Raw genomic sequence first — 22,424 nt, 5'->3', positions numbered from 1 at the left:
AGGAAAAATTAAATGATATTAACTCTAAGTTATTATCACTTTATTTTTTCTTGTTGCAGCAGCTTTGCAGGTGGGATGTGGTGGGGCTGCTCTGCTGACGGAGCAGGGGGGGAAAAGTCGTGGTTTGCACTCCCTAAAGTGTGCATGAATGTTTGGCTGGTCAAACATTCGCACTTTGTCTGTGTGGAGAACATGCCCGAGGCCACATAGCCTGGATGAATGTGGAACTATGGTGCTCAGACCAAATACTACGCTGCATGGCAGCGCTGTGATTGGCTCAGGGGAGCCTGAGTGCTTTCCGGGTACTCTGTTCCCAGAGACGATGATGGAGAGAGTGGCAAGATGCGGCGAAGAGGTATGTTTTTATATTGAAATCTTTACCCACTTTCCTGGCTCCCCTCCCTGCCCTCCACCAAGCCCCCCCCCCCGCCGCTCCCCCCCCCCTACCCCCACAACTGATCCGTGCCAGCCCCTACTGTTCTTTTGCCAATACATGACAAGGTAATAGGATTCCCAGCCGAGCATTATTTTATCAGCAGAACCATTACCTTTTCCTTTTGTAATGCACTTCAGCAGTATTTTAGAGTTTTCTTATATATTCCTAAAGGATTATTAACTCAAAGGGAGGCAACAATTACATGTTAAAATTGAATAAAGAGGGGTGTTCATGTAAATGCTTTAGGCCCCCTTAGAATCTGAAAACAAGAACAGACACCCAATATTATTCTCTGAGAAAGTTAGAAACCAGAATGGACCCCAGACATCTTGTTCGGAGTTTTCCTTGCATAAATTACTGATATTATGTTGGTTTGTCCATTAGTGGGAAACTAGAACAGCAATCCCCAGAATACAGGCGTTTGTTAAAGGAAGGCTCAAACCAGGCCATAAATTGCCCACATGAAGGATAAGCACATGTCTGTCCTGGTTAGCTCCCTGCTGATCCATACCTGCCGACCCTAATAATTTTGCGTCTCGGCTCAGGTCCTACTGCCCGAATTTCTACAGATTTTTTTGTCTAGAACGGTGCATGTCAATCCCACCCCAGATGCAGCGAAACTATTAAAATAAGTCATGGGGAGCCTCAGAGGCTGTTCTATGACGGGCAGTAGACCCTAGCAGCCAATCAGAGCTGCTATGCTGTGTCCAAGACCTCGAGGGCGTGACATCGACATCTAGCAGTGACTTTAAGCTCTGTTCTAGGGGTACAAAGAAGCTGCAAAAGCTATGTGTATGTCCTGAATGTACTCGGCCAACGTGTAGTAGCTTTCTGGGCAGCAGCTAGTTTAGAGGTGGAGGCCCAGGAGGACCAAAGACACTTATTTTTCCTTTGCAGTGTAGGGGACAGCAGAAGGGGTCCAGGCGACAGGGGCTTATGCGTGTAAAAGTGTACTGGTATACAAGGAAACCGTAACAACAAACTTACTGTACATTCTTTCCAATACAGTGCTATTTTAGCCCATATATCTTGTAACAGCCTGGTTTAGTTGGTAACTTGGCAGGAAAACATGAATAATAATATACATTCTATTTAGCACTGGGCCTTGCCCAGGGCTTTAAGTGGGCCGGGTCTGGCTGGTGCTGAGCACCGGCAGTTCTTAAAGTCAGGTTCCAAGACGGGTCCCTATCGAGCTCTTCATTTTTATACTCACTCTCAGCATTGAAAAAAAATCTTAACACTGCAGCATGTCACTGTTTTGGATGTAACTTTCATTGTTTTGCAGTTCTATATTTCAAATTTCAAAGTGTTTTATATGAACACCAACAAGGAAATATTCATATATTTTTTGGTATGCACGGGCGATAAGCCAACGCTGAGGCTAAAACCTGCTCCCTCAGCTCCAAAGTTGGCAGCTCTAGCCATTACGCCACAACCTATTGTTCAAGAACTAAAGCATTTTCAATATTATATACAACAAAGCCATAGTTGTATGCATGCTTGTAGTATAATTATCTTATCCAACTAACAACCTTTGACAATGCCAATAGTCCTGGCTTGTTGTTGGCGGAATGTTACTTGTTGTAGCATATATGTGGAGGCAATAACAGAAGCAGCAAAATACCAGTCAAGCGGCATATTATGCTGAGCACATAATATTAGCAAAATGTTTTAAGCCACGCCGTTAATTATATAAGAATCCCCCCCCCCCCTTTCAGAGACCCCCCAGTGTTTTTCATCTCACTTAAAGCCTTGGCCTCGCCTAAAGAGTTAAACACATGTTCCTTCATGGGAGAGCTCAGCCTCCTGTCTGTCTGGTGCAGCAATAAAGTGCAAGTCCTATTTTCCGTAATCCCGTTTATAACATTCTCTAGAAGTACACAATTAAAACACTTCCCTGTTTATGACCCTTCTCACAGACGCCCGTTTCGACGCTTTCACGCTCACCTGTCCCCTCGTTATTCCCGCTTCAACTGACACTTTTTAAAACGCTCCTCATGCCAACCACCGGAAGACGGACATTGTGCAGCTTGCACATCCCGCGCTTTTTAACGGCCATCTTTAACGGCCATCCGTCACGTGCGCAGTGACGCATCTTTAGAACTCCCTATGACGCCAGGCGTCAGTCTGGGCAACTCCCTGACCTGTCGCGAGCTCCACACTCTGCGTCGCCCCGCCAGAGCCATGACGTCAACATTAAATCCACCAATCGCCCTTCAAGGCGGCTGGCTGCTCAACCGCACGCTCTCTCCCGCCTTTTCCAGTGGCGTCCTGTTTCATTGGCTGTTTGTGGGCACGCGGTCAGTCGCGAGCCGATGCCTTGCTCCTTGATGAAAGATCAGGTGTTATCTATCGATCTCCTAAAGGCGTTTTGTTATGGAGCTCGAGGAGTGTGATTGGAGTCCGTGGACACAGTGACAGAATTTGTTGACACTCTCACTTTTACAATTTAGGCAGATTTTGGCAGCAAAGCTGACAATGTCTACTGAAGTGGACAAGAAAAAGTATGGGAACCCTAATGAGTCAGAGATGTTTTAAGGCCTGGGCAAATGGGGATGTGGCCCTGGGCCAGAGTCTTTTAGAGGGCCTCTGATACAGCCAGCTCCGCAGTCTTCAGCAGCGGTTCCTGCACTATGTTGGAGAAGGGTTGCCCCACTGCTTTGTAGCAGTGAAATAAAAGAAACATAAAATGATAATCAGTTTATGTTTTACTGCTGCAGCAGGTTTGCAGGCAGGCTGCCCCAATGACAGAGGAGCAGGGGGAGGAGAGATTTGCCCACTCCAAGTGTGCATGAATGTTTGGCCGGCCCTCTCGCGCCAGCCAAACATTTGTACGCACTTTGCATGTTCTCCACGCAGGCTGCATTAGAACCTGCGTGGAGAACCTGCTCAGACTCCCATTCTCTGGCTGAGCACCAAGTTGACTGGGGGTGAGTGTTTGATTTGCTCAAAAGCTCCGTCCATTATCCCCTTTTGGAGCACCAAATCATGGCACTCAGACTAAGCACAACGCTGCAATGCAGCGATTCGATTGGCTCAGGGGAGGCTGGGTGCCTGCCAATCACAACGCTGCATTGCAGCAATATGATTGGCTCAGGGGAGCCTGGGTGCCTACCATCACAACACTGCATTGCAGCGCTGTCATTGGCTCAGGGGAGCCTGGATGCTTCTTGTTCCGGACCCATGGGAGGGACGGAGAAGAGACATGGCATCAGGTACGTTTTTTAAATTCTTTTTTAAACCGCCCTCCCGCTTCCCTGATCCGTGCCAGCCGCCACTGAGAGTCTTACCCTGATGAACTGGAATAATTCTTACACAGATTGTTTTAAATACCGTTCTCCTTTAATTTATTTTTAATGTGGGTGATGGGTGAGGGTTTGAGACTATTTGCAAGCATTTCACCGATCCCTTGAGTGTTTTCCGCAGTGTGATACCGTAAGGCTGATGCGTATGCTCAGACATTGGTTGTGCACCCTGATTCACAGGACTCAAGGTATACCTCACTGATTTTTTGTTTGAATATCTTTTATTAGTTGTTTTGTTGAGTTACGTTCAATTCGTACACATACATGAAATAGCTCCATAATATTGGCATAGTATCATCATTACACATCTTACCAATCGTATAGGCACAATGTTGGTTACAAGTAAAAGATGTTAGAATAAGAGCAAAGCAACGTACACATCTTGACTAGGCCATTAGCTCTTATTGCGTACTGAACAAATGTTAAACCGCAAATCAACAACAGCAGTTTGCTGAAAATACCAAACGGCTTCCAACCTTACACCAAGGGAATGAGTAGGTAGGGGTATCGTGTAATAGTAGTTGTGGCATATCTGTAGCAGGTACTCACATTTTTTGCTTGAAACTGGAAACCATGAACAACAACCTGGGATTGTGGGGTTGAAAGATTAGGTGAAGGTGAACTAGGAATGTGTGGTTCAATCAGGACAGTCAGGAACGGGCGTGTGTGGTACCGTGGCTGTAGAGAGGGCCGATGGATGTGAAACGCAGTGGGCTTAATAAGGAAGTGGGGGGGGGGAAGGCAGGAAGGTCGATCACGAGGTCCAGTCTGGAGCGTACAGGGGTGCGAGACCGATATGTAGCCAGGGGTGGGAGGGGGGAGGGGGGAGGGGGAAGGGGGGGAGGGAGGATGAAAGGGATGGGAGAAAAGGTAGGGGTGTCTGGGTTAGCTGACTACTGCACACCCGGATCTAGATAATGCCTTTCTGCAGGCACACTTGGTGATAAGCGGCCAAGGTGTTGTCCCAGTCTTGCGCTATGGGGAACTTGCGCAGTCCAGCCGTCTCTTCCCCATGTAGTGCTACGCTTTCCGCCCTCACCCAGTTATCAAATGAGGTACGCCAATGTGTGGGTTGCGGGGGTGCACTATTTTTCCAGCGCTTGGTGATGAGGCGCAAGGTATACCTCACTGATGAGGACTAAGTTAGCCGAGACCAGGCTGGGATTGACTGTGTTCTGTTCCAAAGGGGACCTTGCTTGGCAGTCGGGCTAGACTGTCCTTTTGGCACAGGACCAAGACTTGTTTGCATTTAGTTTGTCTATGGCATTGCATAGTTGGTGAAAAAACCAATCAACTGGAATGCAGCTCCAAGCAGAGGCGCAACTAGAGCCACATTTCGGGGGGGGGGAGCTAAGAAAAAATTTCAGGGGGTCTGAAACTTTAAGCAATAGGCAGAGTGGAGCTACAGGAGCTCTTAGAAGGGGTGGAACAACAAAGCATCAATAACATGCAAATGGTCTTTTCCCGGGCTGCCACACACGACGGGGGGGGGGCTGGAGCCCTTTGACTTCAAAGGGTGTTGCACGCCTGGCTCCAAGCAATTGCCAGTGGCTGAGAAAAATTGCAAGTAATTCAACCATCACCTTTATGTCTTTTGTATATCCTCGTGGCCTCTTCTGCTCCGAGACCAGTTTCCTTTAATACAAAGCAAAGGTTGCAACGGTTAAAATAAGAGGAATGGATAAGAGAATCAGAAGATAATCAATCATTTTTATACAAAATTTAAGAAGAGCATTTTCAAGACAAAGGAAGAGAAGAGTTAGTGTTATACCCAAAGCATCCATTGGAGACCATTCTTACACAAGAAAAAACAAATTAATCACAGTTACCAGCCAACTGTCCTGAATCTCACAGAGCTGGATGCGGGGAACAGGTCAGGTACATCCAATCTGGTGCATTCAAATGCACCCCAACACTAATGACACTTGTTTGGGACTCAGATTGCGGTATTCAGGAGAAACTGGCCCCACTACCCCTGCTTCAGGTCTCAGCCAACAATTCAGCCTCACCTTTGGTAATTCTAATTGCATTTATGTAGCGCTTCCTACCCCTAACCAGACGTCAAAGCACTTTTTTTGCAAGTAGCACACTACTCTAGAACCCAGAGAGATTTGTGGTGAATTAGTATAGAGAGATATGAAATCAATTTGAACGGTGGACATGTTAGTCGGATCGAAAAGAATAGTGGGGGGATAGAAGAGGGAAGTACATGGTGGGTAACTTCTTTCTACCCACAGCCACACTCTCTTTAGCCAGGACTTCCAGCACACACACCAACAAAGCCTTGAAAGTCTACTGTCCAGCTCTATCATGGTGACAGCACTAATCTGTCAAACTTTCAAGGCATTGACAAAGGCTGCGCTTCTTTCCAATACAAGCTGGGACATCTCTAAATTTGCCAGGTAGGTACTCTGACATGGTTTTGGAGTACTTTACTCCACGACAGAGTATATTCTGTCTAAGTCTACATAAGGGCCTGAGGCTAGAATGTGGCTTTGGGCCAGGCTGTCCTCCGCCATCATAAGCCATCAGGCAGAAAAGGGGGACTTTCCAGGGGTAACGGTGAGACTGCGGTAGGCAGAACAGCAGCACCAAACACCCCTGGACTTTAGGGCTCACCATAAAACAATGCAGGTTTTCCTTACATACCATTATCTCTTTGTCTGGTGAACGTGCTCAGCTGAGGCTGTTTGCACTTCCGTAATTTCGACAACCTTTCTAGATTCTCTATTTTAATAATGAAATTATCTTTCCCATCAGTTTCGTCGTGCTACAATATCCCCTCTATTCCCAGAGGTCAGGCACCGGGCCTGACTTTCAGATTCAGAGCATGGGGTGGACGATTCACAGACTCACACAGGTCGAGGGGCACTTTTGGGCTCGCCCCTTCTGGTCTTTCGTTTGCATCTTCTCTGCTCTCTCTTCCTTTCTTTTATTGAGTTTATAAATGCTAGGCTTGGTCTTTGCTGCTCCTGCATCACTGGCCAGGGCAGCCCGGTTGGCTTTTCCCGCCTGGGGAGATCTTAAGTCAAACAAGCGCCTCACACAGCCCCGAGCTCGGGAGCAGCCAGGCTGGGAGGGAGGACCGCTGTATTGTTTTTCCTCTTCTTCACACCGTGAGTGACGTCTGCACGTGTGTGTGCGTGGGCGGGTGGCGAAGCAAAGTTCAGCTCAATATAAGGCCAAGAATGGAGGCTTCCATTCATTCCCGGGGCGCTGAGTCTGGCGTGCATAGCGCCTCGCTCGGGCAGTCCCGCATCGCAGCGCACCATGCGGCGCTCAGCCCAGGGCGCCAGGCACTGCTCCGAGGCCTGCCTGGCCCTCCTCGTCCTCCTGACTGCGGTGGAGCTGCGGCCCCTGGGGGAGCAGGAGAAGAGGATACAGCTGGAGGCGGTGAAGAGGGGAATCCTGGAGCGGCTGGGGCTGCACAGACCCCCGCCCACCCCCCAGAGGCTGGACAAGGAGGCGCTACAGAGGATGTACGCCATTTACCAGGAGAAGCTGCTGGAGCTGAAAGGCAACGCCAGCCGAGGGGAAGAGAACATGCTGACAGCCGCAGAGACGAGAGTCCACCTCCTCACTCCCAAATGTAAGTCTAACTTTAGTTAAATTCATGATGATGATTAATGTATACAGCGCCTTAATGCAAACTGCATTACCTCTTGGCGCTCACCGACTTTAAAGAATAACCGACTCCACAGCGTGGCTTATTATCTGATTTCAGCCTCTTTCTTAGCACTTCCGACTTTGTCCTGTGATGGAGATGACACTCTTTGCAGACGATCACACTGACTAAGAGAGCAAGCCATGATTCAAATCCGCTTTCTATTCATACTGGTGTCAGTTCACTCCCAGGCTTTTCTTGTTATCTCCGAGAAGCTTGAACACACCGAATACCTTTGGTAATGGGACACTAGTGAGAAATCTCAGCGGGCGCACACTCAACGAAAAGAACTGTGCGAATCTGCAAGTTACAGTTCTGCTTACTAGCTGAGCGGGCTCAGCCTTTCATCATCCGGAGGTTCTCACAATGAAGTTGGCAAATAAGGGTGTTGTAGTCTTGTGGGTACGTTTTTGCCTATATAGCATCCACCTACGGGACGCACCCTGAACTTCTCTAGGTGACTACTGTGTGATCCTCTGCACATTACCCCAACAGCTCTCTTTCCTGTATCTGCCGAAAGCGCTAGTGCTTAGAAATGGAATGAATGCTGATATAAGGAGTCACATTAATAAACATAAATGTATTATAGTTAAGGCCAGGGCTTTAAGTGGGATGAAAAAACTGGGGGGTCCCTCAAAGGGGCGTGGACAGTGTAATTAAGGGTGTGGCTAAAAAAACACTTACGCTAAAAATCTGTGCTTAGAATAGTGTGCCGCCCGACTTGTATTTAGCTGTTTATGTCATTGCATCCAGATATATGATACAACAAGTAACATCATACCTACAACCAGTCAGGACTATTGGCTTTGTCAATGGTTGTTCATTACATAAGATAAATAAGCAGCAACTACAGCTTGTATATAATATTGAAAAAGCTTCCACTTAAAGCCCTGGTGACACCACCACAACGTTGCTGCTCCTGAGTCTCAAAAAGAGAAGGGAAATCCAGAGAGAAAATAACTCTCTTTAAAGGATTTCCCTTCCCCTACAACGCTTACATGCCGTGACGTCATGCCGTAACTTCTCCACTAGTGAGAAGTGAGCAGCGCACATCAATGTGCCTGCAGTCTGGAAAAAAATGGACCATCTGTGGCAGGGCATAAAAAAGAGCCCGATAGAGACCCGTTTCAAGGTCCCCATTAAAAACTGCTGGTGCTCAGACACGGTGAGACCCGGCCCACTTAAAGCCCTGGTTAAGGATTTATTGCACTGTCTAGAGTAGACAGAAAATAACGTTTTTCTTTTGCCCATAACTTCGACAATGTTTGCTCAAAATCCACCAAATGATAATTAGCATCTTGGTGCCTGATTTTAGGGATGTTAGGGTACACTGGTAATGGATTGCGTATTTTTAAAAAAACATATCTTGATTAATCGTGGTTTGACGATAGAGCACATACAAAGAGACATTTTCACAAATTTGATGTGCATAAATCGCAGACGCACGTCAGAAATGGTAAAGGAGATGCCCGTGTTTGAAAGATAACAATAATGTAAATTAGGTTTGGATTTATCTGTCATCGAAGGATACACAGACTGGCCAAAATCATACATTGTGTACACATTACACTCTTGCGGCTTCCTCTTGAACAAATGCAAATGTAGTCAGTTTGTTCCGCATAAGCAATGTACCATGTCCTATGCAACCCAATGCTGCCTACCCCTTTCTTTCTATCAAGTTAGCAGTGGAATCTACCCTCAAGTTAATAATGTGAGCTGTCAGGATAGAGAGTAGGTTAACGTTTATTTTGTAGTGGCTCTGGAAATCCAAGTACGTAGGACCTCTCCTACTCCCAAATACATCTCCCTTATTGGACTCAAACAAACACAGAATAGCTAATTTTGTATGTGTGGTATAATCTAAGACATACACAAACTCTCTCTCTCTCTCTCTCTCTCTCTCTCTCTCTCTCTCTCTCTCTCTCTCTCTCTCTCTATATATATATATATATATATATATATATATATATATATATATATATATATATATGCTGATTTTCCCGTTCTCTTGACTTCTTTCACTCCGGACAAACGGACGCAGGCCCAAAATTCGGTGCAATACTTTATTTAGTTGTAATAACGCCCTGCACCACCGCCATTATATATATATATATATTGCTTTAAATGGGCCAGTGCTGACTACCGGCACTTTTATTTTGGGAGGGAGAGTACCGGTACTTCTCAAGAGAAATGACATACTTTTAATTGGAGAGTACCAGCACTTCTATATATATATATATATATATATATATTCTCAAGAGCAATGCGCCAAGCGCTTCAGGAAGGCTCACCACGGCGCATCCGGACCCTCCAGTCTCTGTAGCTTCCGAAGAACTCACAGCCTCCCTCCACAATGGTTAAAAAGAAGTCCGACGCGTTTCGGGGCAGACACGCCCCTTCTTCATGGACGTTTTCACAAAGGCACAGGCAGCTCACCCTGGTGATTTAAATGCAATTTATTTAAATCTGGTCCGCCCTGAGTGGGTGTGGCTCACGATGCTGTGTTGCCAGGAATGCTGGTAACTGTAGTCATAGGGTGAGTATGTTAGTAGTCCTTGAGTAGGTTGTGCTTCTTTGTGCTATATCAGTCATCTGGTTTGTTGCCTTGAGTAGGAACCTGGGGGGCAAGCTGTGAGCTTGTAGTTTTAATGATGTGTCGCGCTGGCATGCAAGGATATGTATCCTCACCACAGTCCTCGCCAGGTGCCGAATTCCAGCCGCCTGACGAGGCGGAGCACCTCCCACGGTTAAGGCTAACCGTTAGTAAATTTTCAAGAGCAATGCGCCAAGCGCTTCAGGAAGGCTCACCACGGCGCATCCGGACCCTCCAGTCTCTGTAGCTTCCGAAGAACTCACAGCCTCCCTCCACAATGTTTAAAAAGAAGTCCGACGCGTTTCGGGGCAGACACGCCCCTTCTTCATGGACGTTTTCACAAAGGCACAGGCAGCTCACCCTGGTGATTTAAATGCAATTTATTTAAATCTGGTCCGCCCTGAGTGGGTGTGGCTCACGATGCTGTGTTGCCAGGAATGCTGGTAACTGTAGTCATAGGGTGAGTATGTTAGTAGTCCTTGAGTAGGTTGTGCTTCTTTGTGCTATATCAGTCATCTGGTTTGTTGCCTTGAGTAGGAACCTGGGGGGCAAGCTGTGAGCTTGTAGTTTTAATGATGTGTCGCGCTGGCATGCAAGGATATGTATCCTCACCACAGTCCTCGCCAGGTGCCGAATTCCAGCCGCCTGACGAGGCGGAGCACCTCCCACGGTTAAGGCTAACCGTTAGTAAATTTTCAAGAGCAATGCGCCAAGCGCTTCAGGAAGGCTCACCACGGCGCATCCGGACCCTCCAGTCTCTGTAGCTTCCGAAGAACTCACAGCCTCCCTCCACAATGTTTAAAAAGAAGTCCGACGCGTTTCGGGGCAGACACGCCCCTTCTTCATGGACGTTTTCACAAAGGCACAGGCAGCTCACCCTGGTGATTTAAATGCAATTTATTTAAATCTGGTCCGCCCTGAGTGGGTGTGGCTCACGATGCTGTGTTGCCAGGAATGCTGGTAACTGTAGTCATAGGGTGAGTATGTTAGTAGTCCTTGAGTAGGTTGTGCTTCTTTGTGCTATATCAGTCATCTGGTTTGTTGCCTTGAGTAGGAACCTGGGGGGCAAGCTGTGAGCTTGTAGTTTTAATGATGTGTCGCGCTGGCATGCAAGGATATGTATCCTCACCACAGTCCTCGCCAGGTGCCGAATTCCAGCCGCCTGACGAGGCGGAGCACCTCCCACGGTTAAGGCTAACCGTTAGTAAATTTTCAAGAGCAATGCGCCAAGCGCTTCAGGAAGGCTCACCACGGCGCATCCGGTACTCTGTACCTGCTGGAAAAACTTGGTTAATAAATAAGAACTTGCCTCATTTTGGAGTGGTCCGTTCTCCTTCTTCGCCAGCGAGTGTGCTGGAAGTGGTTTGGAGTGTTGCTTCGGATATATATATATATATATATATATACGTTATGGTGTGCCATGCACAAATGCACCCCATTGCTCATGTTCCTGCTTTCTTTGTATACAGCCGTTCACGATTGCATGCCATTGGCTAACTGAACATGGCAGGGGCTCGATTTATGGCATGCAAGGACATCCTGAATGAGCTCAAGGGAGTATTTAGTTTCACCTTCTTTCTGTTGGCATTCCGCTGATTGTTTAGGTGTGACATTAGCTTCCATTGGGTTATATCTGAGACTGTTTTACATCTTTCTGAGTCTGGTGGCTTAATGGACTAATGCGTCCCCTGTAGGGCCTGTGTTAAACCTCGTGGTCGCAGGTTCAAATCCCAGCAGGTCCACTCATCTTGTAATCCTTCTGAGGTCAATAAAATGAGTGCCATTGAGTTGGGTGACAATAGTTTTCCAGCTGTTTTAACCCCTTCCATGCTGATGATGGCCAGGAGCCGTCATGGCACACAGTGCTCGTGTGCTGATGACCGTACCCGCGATTGGAATGTGCCGCACAGTCGCAGAATTCCGGCCGCAGCCAGGAAGTTCATTAGACTCAAGTCTGAGCCTGACCTAAAGATGGCTGCCCCACCCCCATTGTACTTTTTACATCAGATTGCCTGACCTCCAGACTGACGAAACCTTGAGTTCAGCCACAAATTATCTCAGCGTGAGGAGCTCTCAAAAGTTTGAGCGTGCCGCATGGTGACTCCTTTTCACCCTGCTTCTGAGCGTCATAATCTTCTGTAGGTCCAGGGAAGGATACAAATAACCAGTGCTGCTGTTAAGCTGCTTTATGCCTCCATCTCATCCTTCCAGCTAACAAGCATTGCCAAACCCAAAAGGGCTAGCATTTAACCATAAATGTATGTCAGCCCTTTTGGCTTTTCAGTGGTTTTATTTTTAGTACGGAAACCCTCAAGGGTGGACACAGGCATGAGAAAGTGCAAGGGTGCCAGGCCATGACTTAGTCTTTGTGCTTGTTACCAGGCACACACAGCAGCTCAGTAAAGTGCTCTAGACGCAGCTCCGTGCTGCTAAAAGTTGGGCAGGTCCACACAGGTTAATAATGAGCTTCTAGAGGTTGGCAATAACCATGTCATAGTTCAGCATATTTAGTGGCAGCTGAAGCAGACGTTTGTCTGAGACAAAAGGCAACCCCTCTCCTTGCCAAGATTCTTTCTTGATTTATATGTTTATTTAGGAGAGCAATAAACGACACCATCTCCTAAACACTGTAACATGCCGGATGTTGCAACAGTGATGTGGAGTCATAAGATGAAGGAGTAGAAAACGGTTCAGAGAGAAAAGACAAGGCTCTGAGGAACAAGGGCCTCTGGGTGAGCAAAGACGAAAACAAACAGGATTTAAAACCAGAAGAATTTGTTTCATGTTCGGTCGTTTTTTAAAGTCGGTAACTCATTTCAAATTCTTTGCAATGTCATTCCAGAGCAGCTAACCTTTTGGTTGTTGTGTCTAAGTAAGCCAGCTGCTGCTTTGTTGTTTGATCTGAGTGTCCCTAACGACTGACAAGAAATTATACCCCTCCCTCCAGCACACCGATCCACGAATTGACTATACAAAATTGTCCTAAGTTTTTAAATTAAGTTTGTGGTGAAAAGTGATTTTGGTCTAAAATTGCTGTATGCACCTGTTGTTTGCACCTGTTCTAGCACTGTCACCTCCGTCTAAATGACCATGCAAACATATTTAAAAAAAAACAGTGCCAAAGCTGGAGTAGCAACAAACCAGCAGAAATACTTCGTCCCAAGTGTTTTTCAAGTTTTGAGCTTGATTCATAGTTTGGTGTAAAACATAGAAACATGATGTTATTTGTCCCGGTTTTGTCTGTGTTACTCTTGCCTTTTTACTGGTGTGGCCCTGAGAATTGCTGCCAGTAACTCCAAATGCAGACTTTCAAATTAATTCAGCTTACACTCAGCTCTAAGGGCCTGATTACAAGTATGTGGTCCCAAGGCTGCCGTACTCGCGGTGGCGGTGGACTGCCGCAGCCTCGGTGGTCTGACCACCGTATTACGAGTGTGGTGGTCAGACTGCAACCAACCTGATACAAGACCTCTGCCACCACAAGGATCCTGGATCCCACAGCGGTGCGTAAAGCGGCAAAGAATTGAGGCGGTGTCGATGGCTGCACCGCTGGGCATATTACGAGTTGCCTTTCCAACAACCTATACATGTCGGGGATCCCGCCATAAAAAGGTTGGCATAAAGGCAAGGAGGGGGCCCATGCATTTTCACCCATTGGGCATTGTGGCTGGGGGCACATGTTGTGCCCCCCTGTGACGCACTGTTGTGCATGCACAGTGTGGCATGCGTGACATGCTGCATGGTAACAGTGTACCCACGACTGTGATCCAAAACATGCCGCCGCCCCAAGACCGCTGTCGGAAGACACTGCCAGCCTGGCAGTCAACTCGGAATACGGAGGTAGAGAAGCCACAGGCTTGGTGGTGTTCTCCTGACCGCGACAACAGCAGTCGGACCGCTAATCTCGTACTCGGGGCCTGAATCAGCCGAAGAGCAAAATTTGGAACCAATTATTTTTTCCATTGCAGACCTCTTTCCCATACTTCAATACCTTTGGGTTATATCTGAACAAATTTGTGCAAGGAAAATCCATGGGTGTGCAGCATTAAGCAGAATTTAGACAAGCAGGCTTGTAACTGATGTTATTTACATCCAATCTTGGTATTCCATTACTCAGACTGAGGCTGTAGTGAGAGAACATATTCGCTATAAAACCATGAAATCTCACATTCATTTTGCCACCATTTTGAAAGTGCATATGTAATCAGAGTGCTGGTAATTTTCAAAATACCACTTTCCTTTGAAATGGGGATCGCTTGGTGTTCAGACTTCTTGCGTTGAAGTGCAGAAACAATTTAGTGACTTGGCTCTTTATAGATATTTTTGGATGGCAGATAAGTTTTCACCCTTTTCCTTCTTGTGTTTGGTTAATGGCAGTTTTAGGAATTCACACTGAAAGAAGGTATTTGTCTTGGCTCTCATTATGAGATATATTAATGTTTGAACCTGTTAAAAGTTCTCACAAATATGCCGGGTGGTGTTGCAAATTACAGCACAACTACATTTTAATGACTAGATTTTATGAAGTTTAATGGGAATATTTCTAATATAGGACTATGACAGTGTTCAGTGAGGAACCATATGGATGTAGTCCACAAAGAGTAGTATGATCTTTCTGCATATGAACACTATAGGTGACAATAGTATAACTGTAACAAAGCCTCAATGTCCTTTACATAATTTTTGGTTAATAGCAAAAACAAAATCTTTAAGACCGTGTAAAAGTTAAGCCGAGATAAAAAAAGAAATGGCTGCATCTGTTTCATTTGTTTATCATTACCAGTTACATCTTGCCTTCTCCAAATCTGTATTGTATATGTGTGTTTACAGGTGGATTTTATATAACTTCTATTTCTTTCTTATAGTGACTCTGAAGATCAAGACAATAGACAAACATCAGAAGCAAGAAAAACACAGTCACGCGGTCAACCTTGTATTTTCCAGATCTCTGGTGTTCCACCAAGGGCTGAGCGTCTTGAGGGCCGAGCTTCAGTTGCAAAAGCATTTCCTTTCTGCCCAAAGCGTTGCCAGAAAACACTACCGACCACCACCAATGGTGAATATTTATAAGGTGACAGACTCAAGCGAGGCAAACTGTGAACCAGAGCTCAAACTTCTGGATTCCAAGCCTTTTGAAGCCGGAACTTTAAATCTAAACGTTGTGAAGGCTGTCCAGCAGTGGGTCGCAAGCTCCGAAGAACGTTTGCAGCTCAAATTAATGTTGGTCTCTGATTTTCCACTTGTTTCAGATGTGAACCATTACAAAAAGTGGACTGACTCTTTGATATTGGAAGTGGAAACTCAGGAGGCTAGCAAATCCAGGGCGAGAAAGACCAGGGAGCTCCCAAAACAAGATCAAGAGGACTGCAAGAAAAATGAGAAGAATTGTTGCCGCAAATCTTTACATGTCTCTTTTAAAGAGATTGGCTGGACGGATTGGGTCATTGCTCCAGAGAGCTATACCATGTTCTTTTGTGAGGGGTCTTGCCCTCATAACTACAAATCGGCAAGCATGCATGCACAGATCAAGTCCCGGATGCACCACTTGTCCAATGGTGCTACTCCGGGTCCCTGTTGTGTTCCTGCTAGCTATGAACCCTTGGTACTCATGCACTACAACAGTGCAGGAGAATTGACTCTGACACCATTTGAGGACATTCTTGTTAGGAAGTGTTACTGTGCATAGTAATATTTTAAATATTTTCAGAGTAATTCTTCTCAGACCTTGTTGCCAAGATACGGAACAAGATGCGGACTATTGCTTGTACTCGTCAGGTACTATCTTTCATTCTGTAGGGGACTGGAACAACAAAATGTCACCTCTAGTCATTCCATCGATCACTCATGCCTTTATGTCCTTTTACAGGACCTTCCTAAATAGGACTGAAAGTGCAGAGGTTTTAGTCTGTTTAAAAAAGTATTAGCCGAGGATCCGTAATGTGTTAATAGCAGAATCCTTATGGATATATCTTCTTCAGGGATTGTTTTATTTGATAAAGACATTCTTGCACTAGAAATTTTGTGTAGGACAATATTTATTGTGTGATGATGATATGATCACACAAGAACTCAGTCCCCAAACAGAATGGGATCTACAATGTGTTATCACCACCCTAATAGAATAGAATGTTAAATCATATATTGACCATTTTGACTGGGCAATTAATGCACTTAATAAGATTATCTATGATGACGTAATGATTCAAATTCAATCATACACTACTCCATGACTTATGATATAAATAGATTTGGTTTTGTACTTAGAATGTAAGATGAAATTGGCTTCAGTATCAATATCAACAAACAGAAAGGGGAAAACAACAGGGACAACCTTTTATATAAGTTTGCCATGGAAAATATGAGGACCATTCAGCACAGGTTTAATCAAATAATCTGTTAGTCAGACTTCATGAATACTGTCTTAGTCACCTGGTTTATACAAGGTAAATGCAAATCACAGCCATTGTGTTTTCTATAATGGCTGCATTTGGAAGATTGCTGCATGTAGACATGTTGCAATATCAAGAGACAGAGCAGTTCAAAAACTGAAAGTCCTGTTTACATTTGTCTGTTTTTCTTCATGAAAGTATGAGACCAATAGAACAAAAAAGTAAGTTATAACCAAGGCAGATTTTCCGTACAAGAAGTCACCCTGAGTGACCTTTTATGAACTGGTGAAGTGCATTTTTTAAACAAGTTTCCACAGTATCAAGACAGAACCCCAGACATATTAGAAAATTACATATACCAAAGGAAAGTTTTAAATGGGATAGTGTGCAGTATATGTACTTTAATATGACAATTCTATAGCTCACATGATTGTTTTTCTGAGCAATATGTCATTTTCTAATAACATAACTAAAGGTCAATGTAAAATCTATGGTTTGATGTTACTCATAATTTTCTCAAAAGGAAATAGTTTTAATCCTTTTAAAAATGTAATAGGAAAAGTTATGTTCCATTTCATTCCATTTTGCTGCTTAAAAAAAGTAGTGTATATACATTCAGTCAACAAATGAAAAATCTCATTCTAAAACAATGTGCTTGTTTCTCTACTAACTGGAGAATTAATTCAAAATCAACATTCACATTTTTTGGCACGTATTTTTTTTAGAGTTTAATCCAACAAGTGTCAAGTAAACATATATTCCATTACGACCACTTTCGCAAAAAAATGTAGGACTTCAAACACTGTGTTTTCTGTAACGTTCTGCTCCTACTTATTGGAAACTGCTAATACAAATAATGATTTGCTAAATACATCAGGTCTGCTTTTTCTGAGCATTTGTTAAAAGATTTTTAGCCTTCAGTATAATGTAAGTGTAATACTTTAATTGATTTGAAGTTTATTTATACCGAATTGTTATTTATTCATAACTTATTGGTGTTCATTTTATACTGTTAATAACTATTTTTATATTTTATATAAGTATTGTATGTATATATAAATATATTTTAATATATTTAAGAATCCGTCAATCCTGGATAGATTGTGAGAATTTCATTTTTAATAAATTATTTGTGAACATAACATTATTTGATTTATTTTTATTCTTATAAAACATTACATTGTATTACAAGAACATGCATGTCCTAATCAAAAATAATTTAAAAAAATGTTTTAAAAAAAGGGTACCCAGAAGGGTGGCATTCACGATGGCAGAGTTAACCATCCACTTTGCCATGGGTAACACCATCAAGCAGTTGTGACTCTACTCAAAAAATGTGTAGGACTGGCTCCACAATTAAAACGTAATTTCGGAAGCCCTACCTCTGTGGAAGGTGACCGTGTAAACCTTACCTGTCTTGTAGGGAGAACACCACAAACTAACGCAAGGTAGTTAGAAAAGCAGTGCAAAACTTTTCAAAGTTCAGACAGCATAAACATTCAGAAAGAATCAGAAAGCGATTGTTTGCAAAATATCGACCCTTTGCCTCATAAATACAGGTGACATCAAGGGGTCCATTAGGATGTAGGGCAGATTGCCACCGCACGCATGGCGGTGGCTATCCGCCCTACATCCTACCCTGCCCGCCACCCATTTCCCCCACCATATCAGTATGGCGGGGGTACCCCGGCAGACGGAAAGACCGTCCGCCGCTTTCCCGCCCTGTTGACTCGTTGACCGGGTGAAAAAGGGTTTAATATGGTGGCGCCGGTGTCTGCTAGACAACGCCATCCATATTAGTATGCAGGCGAAGAGCAGCCTTTCTGTGGAGCATGCAGAGTTCACAATTGGGGGCCCGTTGCAGACCCCCAGGTAGTTGGGGTTTAGGGGGTGCACATGGGGGGGGACCTATTGTACCCCCCTGCATTTGCATGTACAATGTGGCAGGAACAGTGCGGTGCCTGCCACTTTGTGCATGCAAACGCACAACATGCATTTTTACCATTGCGGTGGGTGCTGCTGAAAACACCGCCTGCCGCAATGTTAAAAATGTGTGATGCGCCCGCCAGTGTGGCGGGCGCATCCTAATCTCCCCCATGGGACCGCTACACATATGGCGAGCGGTCCCATTTTCCGTCAGGATGGCGGGCGGACAAAGTCTGCCCGCCATCCTTATGATGCCCCAAGTGTTTTTGAGATGATCCCATTTAGGTCAATGGGGAATGAACACTTTTTTGGTGGGTGATAGAGGTATGAAAAGCTGGAGACTCCATTAAAGTCCATAGAGGCATTTTGTTTGTTAGGGAGATGAATACAAGTAGAAAGAGTGCAACACCCACAAAATGCGGTTGAGTTGACGGGTATGGAGTAACGGTATCACACCAGCCATTACAATAACACTTTTCAGCCTGTATGTTTCCATTCCTTAATAGTTTGTGTTGGTTATTTGCTATCTGTCTTGGCTTGGTAAATGTTTTTCCAGTACTGACGTATCCAACAAATACTTAAGTACACAATACCTTAGTGCTAGTAACGCATAAGAAGCAAAATAAATAGGTTATCGGTTTGCCTTGGGATTTAAGTCTTTGGAAAGTTCTAAAATTGTCTGACTTACAGTAGGTGGGTAGAAAGAATGTCAAGCGCCCACATGTTTTATCGACATGTATCCATACGATGGGTGTGCAAAATGTGTGAAGTTTGCACGCTACTCAACAGTGTGTCTTGAAGTCAAAAAGATAATTTACGGAGGTGTGGCAGCCCATTGCTAACAGGTCACAACAGGCTTCTTTCCTCAGCAGACTGTGGAATGCTGTGGTCAGAAACCTACGTAATAACTAACCCACTGTTAGTTTTGTAGGTAGAGATTTGTGAATGGACCTGTTTTTCAGGCCCTGTAATGCCAGTGTCTTCATTACATCACAATATTATTGTTTGGTGGTTCTGTTTGGCAACAGTAAATAAGGCAAAGCTAATATGTATAACTTATCTGACGCCAAAACCTTTATTAATTGAATACATGACCTTTTTTAATAGCATATGAAATTACATTATTTTTTAAGGGGGTATGTCTAAGGGGACTACTCATCCTTTGTCAGGTGAATCCAGCATCCTTAGAAGTAGTAATCAAGCATTCAAGGTGTGGCTCTTACTTCAAGGTGGCTCCCACTGGAACAGCTCAGGTGTCCAAAAGAAAAACTCTCCAAGGCAGTTGGTCCACCGTGCCCTGACAACAGTTTTGAACAACTGTGACAACTATAAAGACTCACAAAGATGTGGCCTGAAATAGGTGTTTTCTACTAGCTATCACAAATATTTCAAGGGTGTTCTGTGGATAATCAACATGGTAAACAAGGTGAACTTCTGTAAAAGTGGCACCACTGGAAAGGATGGTGGATTGGATATTCTAAATTGTGCAACCGGTCCAATGCTGAATCTACAAGCTTCACATCTGTCTGATTGGTTATCGCGATGCTAAAAAAGTGAGGTAGCTCAGCTGCCAGGCCTGAAATAGGTGTTTTCTACTAGCTATCACAAATATTTCCAGGGTGTTCTGTGGAAAATCACCATGGTTAACAAGGTGGACTTCCGTAGAAGTGGCACCACTGGAAAGGATGGTGGATTGGACATTCTAAATTGTGCAACCGGTCCAATGCTAAATCTACAAGCTTCACATCTGTCCGATTGGTTATCGCGATGCCAAAAAGTGAGGTAGCTCAGCTGTCAGGAGCACCGTTTCTACCACTTTCTTAATGGTCTGGAAGGAACACTGAAGGCCGAACACATGACGTCTGTTTTTATGGCAAAGGACACATTGCGGCCCGTCTTTAAAGTAGGTACAAAGTTTAGTTTGGTGTTGTAAGTCATGTAAATGTGGGATACTTGTAAAGCGCACTGTTACTCTACCCGACTGTCCTGGCGCTGTAGACCGCTGGGGAACCCGTCCTGGTTTTCCCTGTGAGATGCTCCCTTTCTGGGTATCTCCAGGGTGAAACCAGGCATCCCTGGCGTCTGTGGGGGGCCGTTGTAGAGATGAGGCAAGCTTAATGCCCAGAGTTACCGAGTGTGTTCCCTGGTTAGAGTAGGCACTGAGGCGAGAATTATCGAGTCCGTTGACCCTGGTCCAAGACCCTGCCGCGTCGGGAATTGAATCCTGGTCCCGGGCCGTTCTCTGCTTACAGGTCTGCCGCCTCTAACCAGTGAGCCACACCTCTCCACTCCACTCTCTAATGAAATATTAAATCAGCTACCCGGGTAAACTGAAAGATTCACAATGAAATACACTAAATCCCTCTTTCAGACCAGCCTGAATTGTGGAACCAAATACTGTCCCCATGCAATCTCTTCTTTCAAAATGAGAAGATCGCAGATAATATCCTTATTGAAACTCCAGACGAAACGCTTGAATATGATTGCAGCGTTGTATTAGGAAACTGTTATCTGCATTTATAAGTAATTACAGTTCCTCTCCAGCTACATTATATGTACCACTGTATAATGATTTCATGCACTGTACTGTTTATGTACGCCTCAAAATGAGGACCAAAAAGAAAAAGACCTTTTTGTGATAATTTCTACATTGTCACGATGTCAAGGTTCCTCAATAAAGTTTGTTAAAAAAAACTAAAAAAACTCCAGACGAAACAGTCACAGAAACTACTGTTTTAACAATGAAAGAGACGACACTCAACAAACCCTTAAGCATGCATGTGTTACTGTATTGTTATGACGCAATAGAGCATTCAAAGAATTTTTGAGGATTAACAAAGACAACCCTGCCTCTAAAAGAATGCTCATTTCTAAAGCCATCTTCAGCTTGACTAACCTGCTAATCATTACTCAACCCGACTCTAGTTCTATTTAAAGAGCCTTTCTGCTTTCCTGCAGTTTGTGTGCACAAATGTCATAAAATGAGGAGTTCCCTTAGTTAAGCAAGTCGGAAAACCCTGAAGTCCACAGGTCAAGTAATAAAGACTGTTTTACAGCAACTGCTGGATTCTTTGAAGAGCAAGGAATGGCTTTCTTCTCTTCCTTTAAATACTATGGCCTAAATAAGTGACTTGCCCTTCTGTTATTCCAAATTCCAAAAGCAGTATATCGAGAAAATATATGGTACAACATGAATTCTCCTGAACAGACCAGCCATCCTTCAAATATTTGGTTGATGCTCCCACATAAGTACAGTTTTTCTGTAAGTAGGTGCATAATAAAGTAATTTGAAATTCCACACCCTGACTCTCAAGCGAGGATCTATAGAATTTTCAATGCACTCGTAACCCTGATACAGCTCGATAATCTACCAGGAGTTAGAGGAATAAATATGACCCCCCTAAATTTAAATTGTTTCCCCAATGCCAGTAGGCATGGATGACTAGTAAATCCAATGCCGCTAAGTGTGCGTTGTTTCCCAGTTCAAGCAGGAATGGAGGCAGAAAAGTAAATCTGATCCCCTAATTTTTTTGTTGTTTCCTCAGTGTTAGTAGCAATGGAGTTAGAATAGCAATTCTTACTTGCATCCTCAAAATTTAAATACTCTACAGTACATCTGACAATCTTGAATAAATACACTTGTTTAAGTGTTAGTAGTACTGTGTTTAGCATAGTAAATATGACATTATACAAATGTAAGTAGTTTTGACAAGGATAGTTACCCTGGATTTACTAAATATGTAACTGAATATTAGTAAATATATTAGTGAAGTAATGTGTATGGACAATAACTTACAATTTTAAGTTGAAACACATTCAATATCTATCTATCTATCTATATATCTATAAAAACACAATGGTTAAAGTGGCATTATAGTTAGGTGAAGATTTCAGTGGCAACATAACGTTTTAAACTAAAACAGAAAACTAAAATTCACCAATTATAGTTATCTATAACTCATGTCCTCCGCAACCATAACTTGCACCCCTGCCATGCAGTTTTATCATCAGTGATGTCATTGCAAATGTTGCAATGATGTTATCAAACATGTCATAGAACTTTTCAAGAGTGAAGTAATATGTTTGGTAACTAGCAGCGTATGGCAGTGCG

General features: G+C 44.2%; 1 protein-coding gene and 1 long non-coding RNA gene across 3 annotated transcripts in view; one reads left to right on the top strand and one right to left on the bottom strand.

Annotated features, from left to right (window-relative positions):
* Positions 1-2,450, bottom strand: part of LOC144799412 (uncharacterized) — a 256,377-nt gene extending 253,927 nt beyond the window's left edge. For both annotated transcript variants that reach the window (XR_013603810.1, XR_013603809.1), the window contains exon 1: positions 2,384-2,450. This is a non-coding gene — a long non-coding RNA (uncharacterized LOC144799412). The remainder of the gene's footprint in view (positions 1-2,383) is intronic.
* Positions 2,451-7,011: 4,561 nt separating this feature from the next.
* On the top strand, positions 7,012-17,529 carry GDF15 (growth differentiation factor 15). Its single transcript, XM_078668353.1, has 2 exons — positions 7,012-7,330; positions 14,864-17,529. The coding sequence occupies exons 1-2, from the start codon at positions 7,012-7,014 to the stop codon at positions 15,682-15,684; spliced, it is 1,140 nt and encodes a 379-aa protein (XP_078524479.1). The 3' UTR covers positions 15,685-17,529.
* Positions 17,530-22,424: the final 4,895 nt, after the last annotated feature.

This window comes from Lissotriton helveticus, chromosome 12, assembly GCF_964261635.1.
Source record: "Lissotriton helveticus chromosome 12, aLisHel1.1, whole genome shotgun sequence".
Classification (NCBI taxonomy): domain Eukaryota; kingdom Metazoa; phylum Chordata; class Amphibia; order Caudata; family Salamandridae; genus Lissotriton; species Lissotriton helveticus.
Note: the sequence above shows the minus strand (reverse complement) of the source record. Positions and strands in the feature narration are given on the sequence as shown.